General features: G+C 42.5%; 1 protein-coding gene across 2 annotated transcripts in view; it reads left to right on the top strand.

Moving 5' to 3' along the window:
* arid3a (AT rich interactive domain 3A (BRIGHT-like)) overlaps positions 1–12,403 on the top strand; it is a 55,701-nt gene that overhangs the window by 33,079 nt on the left and 10,219 nt on the right. The window contains exons 4-7 of one of the 2 annotated variants that reach the window (XM_050054444.1): positions 8,312–8,384; positions 9,895–10,078; positions 11,251–11,498; positions 11,975–12,262. In XM_050054444.1, the coding sequence (XP_049910401.1) occupies positions 8,312–8,384; positions 9,895–10,078; positions 11,251–11,498; positions 11,975–12,262 (793 nt within the window). Of the gene's footprint in view, positions 1–8,311; positions 8,385–9,894; positions 10,079–11,250; positions 11,499–11,971; positions 12,263–12,403 lie in introns of both variants that reach the window. The other variant, XM_050054443.1, reaches the window with a different exon arrangement.

Raw genomic sequence — 12,403 nt, 5'->3', positions numbered from 1 at the left:
AGTTGGCCATTTTAACATGGGGGTCTACGGTGATTGACTGGTTTCTGGAGCCAGCCTCATGTGGCCATTTAAAGAACTGCAGTTCAAACTGTGTTGGTTTCACTTTTCAGCCCTGGAGGATGCCGCCTAGGTGAGATTGATCAAAGTTTATTTGAGAGGGTTTTGCAGTTCAGCATGCCAAAATAATAATAATAATAATATTACATTTTATTTCTTAGGCGCCTTTCTGTCACTCAAGGACACCTTACAATGGATACAAGACAGTGCACAGTACACAATAAAATCAATTAAAATAATTTAAAATAAGATTACAAAAGAAAATCACAAAAAGTACACACGAGTAAAAACAGTTAGATGTGGACAGGAAATGGGGTTAGTGAAGGGAAAAGGCGATCTTAAACAGGTGTGTTTTGAGTCTGGACTTGAATTGTGATAGTGTACTGATGTTCCTTATTTCGGGTGGAAGAGAATTCCAGAGCCGGAATTAAAATGCCCCCAAAACGTTCAAAAGCATGGCTATAGGACACACCTGTGGTGTCTGGTGGCAGTTTACGCAACTCAATGCTTCCATTCACATGATGGGTATCAAATGAAGGTGGAAAAAATGTATAGAATTAAGCACTCTTGTTATCAGTATCACTTTGAGGGTACTGGTAATGGCACTGGTACCATAATTTTTAAACAATACCTGGCCCTAATGTAAAGGTACTTTGATTCTTAGGTACTAGTGCCAAAACGTGAAATGCAAAACACACAACCAGAAGCTAATTTCAACGGCGCTGTAAAGTTTTAAGCACTAACACTCACTACCTAGTGATGAGTAGGGATGACCAACATGACTCGACAAAGAAAAGGCACAAATAACAAATGTAACTCTTTCCACGTCCGAACAAAGGAAGGGGATGTCAGAGCTCTGCTTTGTTTGATTCAACAGATGATCTCTAAGAGGTGTCATGCAAACAGCAGCAAAACAATCCTGAGCAACAAAAGAAAAAGCAAAACAAGAACACGGGCTTGTCACTTCTTGAATCTGATTCTTTTTTTGTTTAGTTGTCAAGCAGAACAGACAGATGAAGAAATCAGTGAAGTTGTAATATCTGGTTTCCAGTCAGAGGCTGGCTTGGTCTCTAAGTATTCACTGTAGCAGGAAATGAAGACTTACTGTACATCTGTGTTTTGACTTCTTTTCTAGAAAATGTTCCCGTTTGCAGAAGCACTCGAATGTTGTCACAATGGATTTCAGTTCTCCTGCTTTGTGAGGCTTTTCATTTCTCAGCAAAACCTGCTAGTTGGTTATCTTGAAGAGTCCAATCTCCAAACAGTGATCAGATAAAAACAAAATCCAAGCTCTCCACCTCTGTCCTGCTGCAGTACACTATGTCCTGTGTTTCGTAAATTGGGTGTTACTGCATCTCGTGACTTTGGCCTGCATCTTTTGATGGAAAAAAAGAAATGTGACTACTGTGTCTTGTGCCGAAAATAGTGCTGCCTGCTCTGTTTATGACCACTGTGAAGAAGGTAATCAGATAAAAGCTTCATTGCAGTAAAACTGAATTATAGGCTGACCCCACTCGCTGAAATACACAGAAGAAACTGTGTTTTTACTGAGGCCAAACTAAGCGCAAAGCTGAGGAACCACTTTCAATAGATTCCAATTTAGTTTTGATGTCACCTGGTATCCAGTGGAGATCTCCGCTAGTTTTGTTTCACCCACAGCACATTTTCCTAAACATTAAACAGAGATATTTATCAGTGTCTGACACGAGAATCTTATTATCTGTCACCTCAGGAACAAAGGCGGGGCATTGCATTGTGGGAATAAAGAATATGCTATGATTTGTGGGAGTCCTTAAGTGAAGCTGTGCTGGTGGTTGTGTTTGCTTTGGTTCATTAACGACACTCATAAAAGGCGTTTGACCTGGAACAATGCTGTGTTTGAATATGGCTGATCATGTGTTCACGAGCTGTATGAAGACCCCAGCCCCTCTCCCTGCTAGCCATACATTCCCTTCCCCCACTGCCATATATACATATATGTGTGTGTATGTGTGTGTGTTTACATTTTACGTTCTCTTCAGCTCATGTTTACAGATCAGCTCTGTGAGAGGCCACCACTCATTGTCGTAGCAGGGTTAATTTGATATTGTACTTAAAGTGTAACACGCAGCAACCCTGCATAAAAGAGACACCAGCGTTTTTCCGTTGAAATCAGGCAACACGACATGTAGAAAACAAGTTCATACTAATCTCCTTCATGGAAAGAAACAACTCAAGTACTTGGAATAATATAAAGTTGTGAAACTGGTCCATAGCTATTGGGTTAAAGGGATTTGGTCTCAGTGAATACTTGGTTTCTGCTGTGTATAACCACAGACACACACAGAGGCGCCCATTAAATAAAACACATAGTGTGTAAAGGGGAGGATTAAACGCACCTCAGGGTTATCACTCTCCACCTTGATAAAAGATGAATTTAATTGAATTAAATTGTATTTTCAATCACACTTTTTTCCCACGATTATGAAACAAGATAACCGAGATAAAACGGTGATTGTGCCGCATTCCATTTCACAATAATGCTCTTGTTTTGTCTTGTGCTATAAATCCAGCGCACCTCTTTCCTTAGCAGTGGTGCTCTGTTGCCCCTCCCTAAAAGCCCAGAGTCAGTCTCAGACAGGCTGTGGCAAGTTTAGTTCACCTCCAGCCTGTATTTTAGCTGAATTATATATTTTTTAATCATAGTTTTTTTTTCTAAATGCATGATGTCTCCACAGTCTATTGAGTCATCATCATCTCAATGTTCACCAAATAATCATGTGTATGATTTTTGTTGTACTCAAGCAGGCCTAAATAAAACTAGCATCTTGAGTCTGTTCTGTAGCTGCCTGCAACCAAACAGAGCCACTTATTTCTGTATTGGAAATTTTAAAAAAAAATAGGCATTATTAACTATATTAAAGAAGGAGTTGAACCCTCATATTATCTCAGACTTCTGCACAGACAACCACTGGAACTGAGCCAAAGAAATCAAAATGCAGCTGATGCTCGTGATATCGAAATGATATATTATTGCTGATACTTGCGTAAAGGGCTTAGTTTGCATAAACACTATCACTGTAGTTTTACGGTTTGCTCTGTAACAGTGCTGTGTGGTTCTGAGAATTCACACATGTTAACATGTTGAAATTTGTGATTACAGCCTTTACTGCTCACTCTCTCACTCTCTCAGTCTGTATGACGATCAGCGTGTAACCCACTGCATGTATGTGCGTTAGCGTGCTCTGCGCGCATCGCACTTCCTCTGAGAAGCCCGTCTTACCTGAAAAATTACTTTCAAAGCAACAGAATTTTGGTCAAACATTTAAAAGAATAAGTGAATGAAAGGGGGGAAGCTGAGTTTCTATCATAACCTTTCTCTGTAAATTTTGACCCTGAGTGTGTTTGCGTGTACATGTTTGTGTGTGTCAGCCCTCACCTCAAGGTGATTGGCAGGTGTAAAGGAGCATGTAGACGATACCCCGCTCTCCTCTCAGTTTTGGTTTTCAGTTGCAAAGCATCTATTATGTGCTATGTGACACTTGTGTGCTGCTGGCTCGCTAACTGCCATTTGCATTAAAGGCGAAGTGAACCCCTCCCCCCCTCACACACACGTTGGACCCCCCCTCCTCTTTTACAGTATCATCTACCACCATCCCTTTGATGGCTGCAGAGCTGTAGCAACAGGCTGCTCTTTGGTTACTGATTATTTGCAGTATAAAACCACTTTGTTTTCTGGTCTGTTTATAATTTATCTGCAGGGAGGCTGTCGCTGACCTACATACACAGCCAGGATGGGAAACTATCAGACAACAGTCAAACACTAAACACTTGTTCAAATGTGGCTGTGAAGTCTGACGTCTTGTCACTTCAGCAGCTCATCAGACAGCATTTGGTTCACTGTCACCATTTGTTTGTCACCGTTAAGTTTGCTACAACACATGATCTGTAGAATCTGTTATCATGGCCGCATTAGTGGTTTTAAAGTGTGGAGAAAGTTACTGAAAAAATCCTGCATTTTTGAAGTCTTCTTTTCAGCTCTGTTGTTTTAATGGGCTTTTTTTTTTGTTGTTGCGGTGGATTTAGTGAAGGGGCGTTAACTGGCTCCCAGCGTTACCAGTTGGCCCAGTTTCTAGTCGTTTATCTTGTTTCTTTCGTTTATCTGAATAGCAGAGCTTTATTCCTGCAGGGGCCCCTGCCCCTGTGCACATACTATAGACATGAAAACCTATAAGCATACAGCACCCACACCCACCTCGGCATGATAAAGGTTGTGTGTGTGTGTGTGTGTGTGTGTGTGTGTGGTGGCAGCAGGGGAGTTATAACGTACATTAGGGTTAGATACGTGGAGCTCAGAGAGTGAAGAGACGAACAGAAGCTGATTGAATTTGAGGGACAGATGATGAGACTGGGAAAACAGTCGAAGAGTTTGAAAGACAGAAAGTAAAAACACGCAGAGGAGACAGATCCACAGAGGAAAAAAAGACACACAGACAGAAAAGATTTAATGAGGGGTGGCAGCGGTCGTGCCGGTTGGACAGGATCCTGATTGGCTGGCTTCAGTCGACCAGGTATCCCACTCTGATGATGTCACCTGTGCAGCCTCCAAACCCCTGACTCATAGCAGCAACTGTATAGCTCTCCATAAAGCAGCTAGTCCATTAGCAGCTTCTGTCTGAGCCGCAGATTAACATGTTTTATAGTGAACGTACTGTAGGAAGAGTGATGTGTACATTTGCGGCGACTGGACAAACCCTGCTTTTTTCTTTTTTCTTTTAACTTTCCTTCCTTTGAAAGCACATATCCTGTTATTTCCCACCTGTTCTTTTACATAATGGAGTTTCATCAAGATGTCAGTTTGTGTCAGTGTCTATGTTACATGAAACTCCGCTCTAAATGAAACAATATTGGGATGAAACTGGTTTCACTACAGAGCACACTTGAGCCTCTAAAGCATGTTACAGCATGAGTTTACTTCCACATACCCAACCAGTATGTCGTGGTGCTAACGTGGTTTACCTTCTGGCAGATGTTGTCACAATTACTTTGCTTCAAGCTGTCGTCATTACACATGTAGACATGAGCAGATTGAGATGCCAGAGCATGCGACATTCAGCAGTTTAATTGCAGTATGTGTGAAATTGCAAATCAGTCGTGAATCGATACAGGTGTGTAAATTAGGGAAGGTGATTAGAAAATGATATTTAAGAGGCAATTTCCCATTTCAGGTGTTAATTGTATTACTTAAAGGGACAGTTCACCCCAAAATCAAAAATTTTTTTTTTCTCTCTTACCTGTAGAGCTATTTATCAGTCTAGATTTTTTTGGGTGTGAGTTTCGGATTGTTGGAGATAGTGGCTGTGGAGATGTCTGCCTTTTCTCAAACGTAATAGAACTAGATGACACTCGACTTGTGGTGCTACAAGTGCCTTGTTGTGAGCAATTTCAGGTAGCAGTCGATGTACGCTTCCCTCTTAACGGTGAATCGGTTGGTGGCTGTAGTTCGGTAGAAAAAAAATAGTTCCTACGTGAAGCCCCTCACAACAAGGTGTGTGGATTATCATGAGTAACCGGGTCATGATTTCTGGAAAGAGACATTGCTGTCGAGTTTTTCAAATGTATTTGTGAGGCACTTTGAGCACCACAAGCTGAATGCCATTCCGTTTCATTATTTTATCTCCAACACTCCCTTTAAAGATAATTGCAGTACATCTAAACATCATATAGATTGGGCAAGCCTGGGCAAAATATAAAAATGCGTCTATGTGCTGAAGTGAGGTGCATATCACCAGGGAATGGCATCTCTGTATCCCAAATACCGACATTTATAGCAGTTTTTGGAGGTGAACCTTCAAACGTAAAATTAAATATTAGAAACAGGATACCGTGTCCATGTCCGTGTTAACAGCAAATACTGAATGAGACTTGAAACTGGATACGCGTCAGTGAGAGGGATACTGTGAGCGTGTTAACACTGTTCACACTTCACTGTCCTCATCGGCTCCATCAGTTGGCTGGGAAACAGTGAAACCAGTCGACACATTTCAGCACTGTTACGCTGCAGTTACGTGTTTTCAAACGAGCAAACATAACATGAAAACCTCCAGCTTTAATAATTCATTCAGATGTGCGTAGTGTTGCTGTTGTTATGGTCGGAAAAGTAGTTGAACTGCATTTTTTTTTTTTGTTCATGCCGTGGTGCAACATCTGCAGTGAAGCCTGGGATCTGACCGTTAGCTGCTTGTTTCCATGTGACAGCGCTCCCACTATGCCAGGGAAATATTTGTTTGTGTGATCAGGACAGAGAGAGAGAAAGAACGAAAGGGGGGTGGAGAACAATTAAAGGAACATGGGGGGATGGGAGTTGGGGGGTAATTTCCAAGATTTACGGTGCCGCACTTCACAAAATGCATGCATCCTGTAATTAAAACTCCCCCTTGCCTCCAGCAGGCCTGTACATTAGCCGGCATCCCCCACCTCAACCCTCTGCAGTCCCCACCCCTCTGTTCCCCCTGCCCGCTAGATTATAAGATCTCATGGGCAGCTTGGTGTCACTAATGAGGGCTGAATGCCACAATGAGGGGCAGTCTGTTCGTGGTAAGGGGCCTCTACTGTCACCAATCATACAAGCCTTTCATTTTCACTTTCTCTGGCCGGGTCCTTTAAAGCAAACGTAGAAATCCTTTAGTGAGTGGCTGCAGTTTGGTGTTTTATTCACCTTCACTTGATGATGTGGTGGCAGAGTAGTTCAGTGGTAAGCAAGCTAGTTGGAATTTGTTTTCACTCAAATGAGCATGCAGTAGACTCCGTGTTTGGGTTTTAGCAGATGTTTGATTTTAGTCCTTTTTTAACAGAAATGTCAAATGTTCTACAGTTCCACATTCTCCTGTGTGAAGATTTTCTGCTTCTCTCTGTATTTGTATGATAGAACATTGAATATTTTTCTGTTGTGGAATGTTGGTCTGACAAAACAAACTATTTGAAGACGTTACTTCAGGCTTTGGGAAATTGTGATGGCCATTTTTTCACTTTTTTTGTAGAAGGAATAAATAAATGGAGGAAATAATCAGCCTCTGGGGGTAACAGCCAATATTACAGGCTGATCCGGTGTAGCAAGTGAATATCCGGCTTAGACCTCCTCCTCCCTGCGCTGGCCATTTCAGTTTATCTCTGTAAACAGATATTTGCATATGCAAGCAGATAAATAAAAACAAAACGACATCATCATCAGACGATAGCCGACAGGTTCCGAGATTGCATTTTGTCCGCACAGACTATTTACCTGCAGCTCAAACGTGATAAGTGAAACTACTTGGACTACAGATGGAATCCAGAACGCTATTGATACCAAAATCTTGTCCCGTTGCTGGTCATTGGTATATAGAACTTTCATCAGAAAACAGTGAAAAATGTCCATCTCATTTTCTCTGCTAAAGGCCAAAGTGACATCTTTAAGTTGCTTGTTTCATCCGACCAACAACCCGAAACCCCAAAATGTTCAACTTAATGTCACAAGACAAAACAAAGCCGCAAACTCTCACAATATTGAGAGGCTGGGACCAGAGAATGTTCAGCATTAAGGGAATCAGCTATAGTATGTGATGGTTAGTTACGTACTGTGACGTTAATGCTTTCTTGTGATGATATATGAAAAGGCTCTGCCTGCTCGCTGCGGGCTGTTGTCTGTGTAGTAACAATACACTGCCTGTGTTTCACGACCTGCCCTTTTCAATAACAGATTATGAAACTCTATGACCTCACGTAGATACTGTGTGATATGTGGTTGTGGATTGAACTGTGAACCCCTGGAGTGTGATACTGAAGCCGCTTCCTCATCTATGAATAGGTAACAGTCAGCATCAAGTGTGTGGCACATACACAGGGAGAGCCCCAACAAGATATTTCACTGTCAAACTGGCAAACTGGAAAAACAACCACAGGCTTCAATGGCCTCACTGTACTCCCCCGAGTCGGTGCCCCACTTTTACCGCTAACTTTCACCGAACTTTTCCAGAGCCCGGGGCCCCGCCAGCAGCTGGGCCCACATCAGGTTCTGATCAAGCCAGACTTTAAGTTTCTCTTTCTGTCATTTCTTCTTATGATCAGAGGGCAACTGGCTGGTTTCTGTAAAAGTGATGAGACTGTCATATACATATTCAGCTGAACACCCTGCTCTTCTTCTTTGGTATTGTTATGTTGGATGTCAAACATTTGTTGTATCTCTTATAAAATCATAAGTTGTTGCTTCATGTGTCTCCTGTCTTCCTCTCTACAGCTGTATGAACTGGATAGAGACCCAAAGAGAAAAGAGTTTCTGGATGACCTCTTCAGCTTCATGCAAAAAAGAGGTATGTCCCTGTCTGTGTTTGTGCACTGTACCGCTCATTAAAGTACACCTACATCCATTCAGTCGCTTATCTGTCCATATTATATCACCTGGCTTTATCTCCAGCCAGCGTCACACAGAGACTCTTAATAGTTGACTCTGTGACATATGACACAGCACCGTCTACTCATCTTTCACTCACATGGGTGGGGTCTTTATTCAGTTCGGAGATGATTGCTTTATAGTTGCGCAGCCCCTCGTCGTTCCCAGGCTATAAGGAGAAGGAACACATCGTATCAATGCCTGGGAGTGGATTGGTTTACCTTCCCATCCTGCTGCTTATCCACATGGCCCTGCACACACACACACACTCTGACTCATCCATCATGTAGGATCTTCATACCGGTGACACACACAGCATGCAAACACACAAAACTGCAAACAGAGCCAAATAAAAAAATTCCATTTCTCTTCATCTGAAGAACTCATCTTCATACTTAGGAGCATTTAGGATTGTGCAATATTTTATTTGTATGTATCCGGTGCACACATGCCCAGCGGCTTATTTCAGATCTTTTTCAGCAGTCTTGTTAATTTGACAAGATGATTCATGGCTGATATAATCAGATCAGTGGGCTGACGATTGACACGAGAGACATCTGACATGTGCTCACAACTGAAAAACCAGTACTAAATGTTTACAGTGTCAGAGCCACTGGCTACGGGCGGATCTGCCAAGCCCCGTCTGAGAATGTGAGAGTGCCATCTGCAGGGCGTAACGACAACTGAGGCATCGTCTCTTAATATGGAGATCTAGGATTGATCATATTTAATGTGAAGCGTGGGCCTGATGATTCTGTTTGGGACCACTCTGTGTTTAAATGAGTATAATTTGATAAGATTATTGAAGGCTTTGCCTTTTTCTTGCTGGGGAAAGGACTTTTGACACAGATAAATACAGAATTGGAGGTAATTGATTAGGGCTTGTCCCAAGGCATTTTGTCTAATGCTTGTTTTGTCATTAACTCACACTTGTGTCATTTGAAGACATGAAAACAGCTTTGTCAGGATGAGTAATGTTAGACAAATACTAGTTTGCGTTCTTTATGTTAATGCCCTAAATGTTTAAATGTTTGTGTCTCTTGAATTCCAAATGGTCAAAATAAAAAGATCCATCACAATTATTAAGTGACGTAACCTTGCTGTGTGCGTTTTCAAACTTAAAAACGAAAATCCAAACATCCTCAAGTCTAATTGTGCATTGAAGGATAAAAATAGGTGAAGCAAATGTCAAACATGTAGGGTGCAGGGTGGTGAGTAAACAATCATCATACCTCAACACCTTCATTCTAACTCCTGAACAGCTTTAGGCTCTTTTCAAACATGTGTCAGACCCCAGCAAGCATGTCTCTGTCGACATGAAAGGAAGCCTCCTGTCATGACAGTGTTTTTTATCTCTGTGTTGACCTTTCCCCTCTGTGTATGTGTGTGTGTGTGTGTGTGTGTGTGTGTGTGTGTGTGTGTTTTTACAGGAACCCCAGTGAATCGTATTCCCATCATGGCCAAGCAGGTCCTGGATCTGTACATGCTCTACAGGCTGGTGACAGAGAAGGGCGGCCTGGTGGAGGTCATCAACAAGAAACTATGGAGGGAGATCACCAAGGGACTCAACCTGCCTACCTCAATCACCAGTGCAGCCTTCACCCTCCGCACACAGTCAGTACACACACACACACACACACACACACACACACACACACACACACACACACACACACACACACACACAGGGGTGTGATCACACCTCCTCCTGTGTTTTTCCTTTAGTCGGTCACTCAGTTACACGTGTGTTTGGTTTGTTTGGATTCTCACTGTAAGCTACAAGCCACAGGGGCCTGTCAACCAAACTGGCAAGTAGCTATTTTAGTGGACAGCTCGGATTACTGTTATTGCTCCGAATAGAAATCAATAACACAACTGATTTGAATTTCTATAACTTAAGTCGGCCGCAGCCCTCATACCCATAATCCGTTTGTTCTGCTCAGCAGGATCAAGCATGTGGTGCTGCTGGCTATCAGATGTCAACAACCATTTCGTTTGACCAATTAACCCTTGTGTTTGAAGTCACTTCCTGTAGTTGGTTCAGATTGCAGCATGTTCTCGCTCCTAATTAGCTGCACCGTAGATCCTTTTTGGGAGAATGAGACCTGAATTTTCAAGAATTTTGTGCCATTATTCAATTTTCCTATTGCTTCAAGTTTTTGTCCGTCACTTGAAATCTTGTATGATCGAGAGCCGGCATGTTTCACTGTTGCCAGTGATCTACTTGGAATGCTAAGTAGGTGTTAAAGGGGAACTACAGCAATTTAGTATTGTACTTTCATATAGTTTGAAAGCTTGTGTGAGGCAGAGGCCATGATATCTGGACTTCTTGTCCCTAGCATGAGTGAAACTCAAAAACAATAGCTCCTACACTTCCCACAATGTATCTCGATAGCATCTTCATTAGATCCTCCCTGCCTGGTAAATGTTAAAGTCTGTCAAACTCTGTTACAACTCTGATCTCTGTTAAAAAAATGTGTCATCTTTAAGCACAGTCTGAGATAATCTTGATGACATTGCACTACATTATTCAGCATACGCTTCTATCTTCTTCAAAGCGACCCACAAACAGTGCATTGAACCATGTGGGTACAACAACTAACATTTACTAATTTTGATGTGTAAAATCCACAGAATACTCCTTTTACTAAGTTGATTAATGGTTTAATGGTAAGTTTTTGTATTGAAGTTTTAGGAATAATTGGCAGCAGCAGGGTGCTAAAGCTCAAAACATCCCTGTGCCAACAGGCCTATAATAAAACCTAAATACATTGTAATCCTCTCAGATACATGAAGTACTTGTACCCATACGAATGTGATAAGAGGGCACTGAGCAACCCTAACGAGCTCCAGGCAGCCATCGACAGCAATCGGCGGGAGGGCCGACGACAGAGCTTTGGCAGCTCCCTCTTCACCTACTCGCCCAATGGGACGCCCACCATGCTCTCCTCGCCGAAGCTCCCCTCAGCCAGCGTGGGCCTGACAGTGGGCACCAACGGGGCCTCGCTGACCACCATCCAGAAGATCAAGAAAGGTGAGATTTGTGTATCATGCTGCGCGCACATCACATAGAGTCGATGTTAGAAGACATGGAAGCATCAAAGCGGTCATTTTGAGTGGTCAGAACATTGAATAACTGACTCTAGACTTTCATTTTGTCCTCCCTTTTTTTTTTTACATTGCTAAAAATTGTGATAAAAAATGTGCTTTAAATTATTACAACCTGCCTGTATCATTAACAAATAAATATATCAGTCCTTTACATGACTGGAGATAGTTCGTCTGTGAAGTCAGAAGTCAGGACGTTACCAAACTTTGAGTTTTAAAACAGTATATTTACTCCCAGAGAGCAGAGATGGTGATTAGTATTTTTGCGTAGGATGCTCAAATCTTTATCCTGTACGTTTAATAGAAATTCATTTGCTGTCGTCTCTGTTGTTGCTATAGTTAAGTTAACAGATCTTAATCAGCTGTATCTGAGCTAAATGTCTTCCTCTTTCTGGCCAGAAGAGGAGGGAGGCCAGACGCTGCCGGGGCTCGGTGTGGCTCGTCTGCCAGCGGGAGCTCTGGCTGGGCATTCGGTGGCTGCTGTGCAGGCAGCAGCAGCTCAGGCAGCCATGGCGGCTCAGGTGGCGGCTCTGGAGCAGCTGAGGGACAAACTGGAGGCCGGCGAGCCACCAGAGAAGAAAATGGCGTTGCCGGCCGAGGAGCACCAACGACTGCTGCAGAGAGCGCTGCAACACAACCTGCTGGCCATGACCGCTCAGATACCCATGAACATCCGCATCAATAACCAAGGTAGTGAACGCACAGCGTTGTTTCTGATATATGCGAAACTAAAAAACCAGTCAGACATGATGTTTCCTGTGAGCTGAGGAAATTCTTCCACGAAATAATCTGTCACTGACTCAAAAGATTATAAGAATCTCCACAAATAAA

The sequence above is a fragment of the Epinephelus moara genome, chromosome 10 (genome assembly GCF_006386435.1).
Source record: "Epinephelus moara isolate mb chromosome 10, YSFRI_EMoa_1.0, whole genome shotgun sequence".
NCBI lineage: Eukaryota > Metazoa > Chordata > Actinopteri > Perciformes > Serranidae > Epinephelus > Epinephelus moara.
This window is presented reverse-complemented; position numbering and strand designations above follow the sequence as displayed.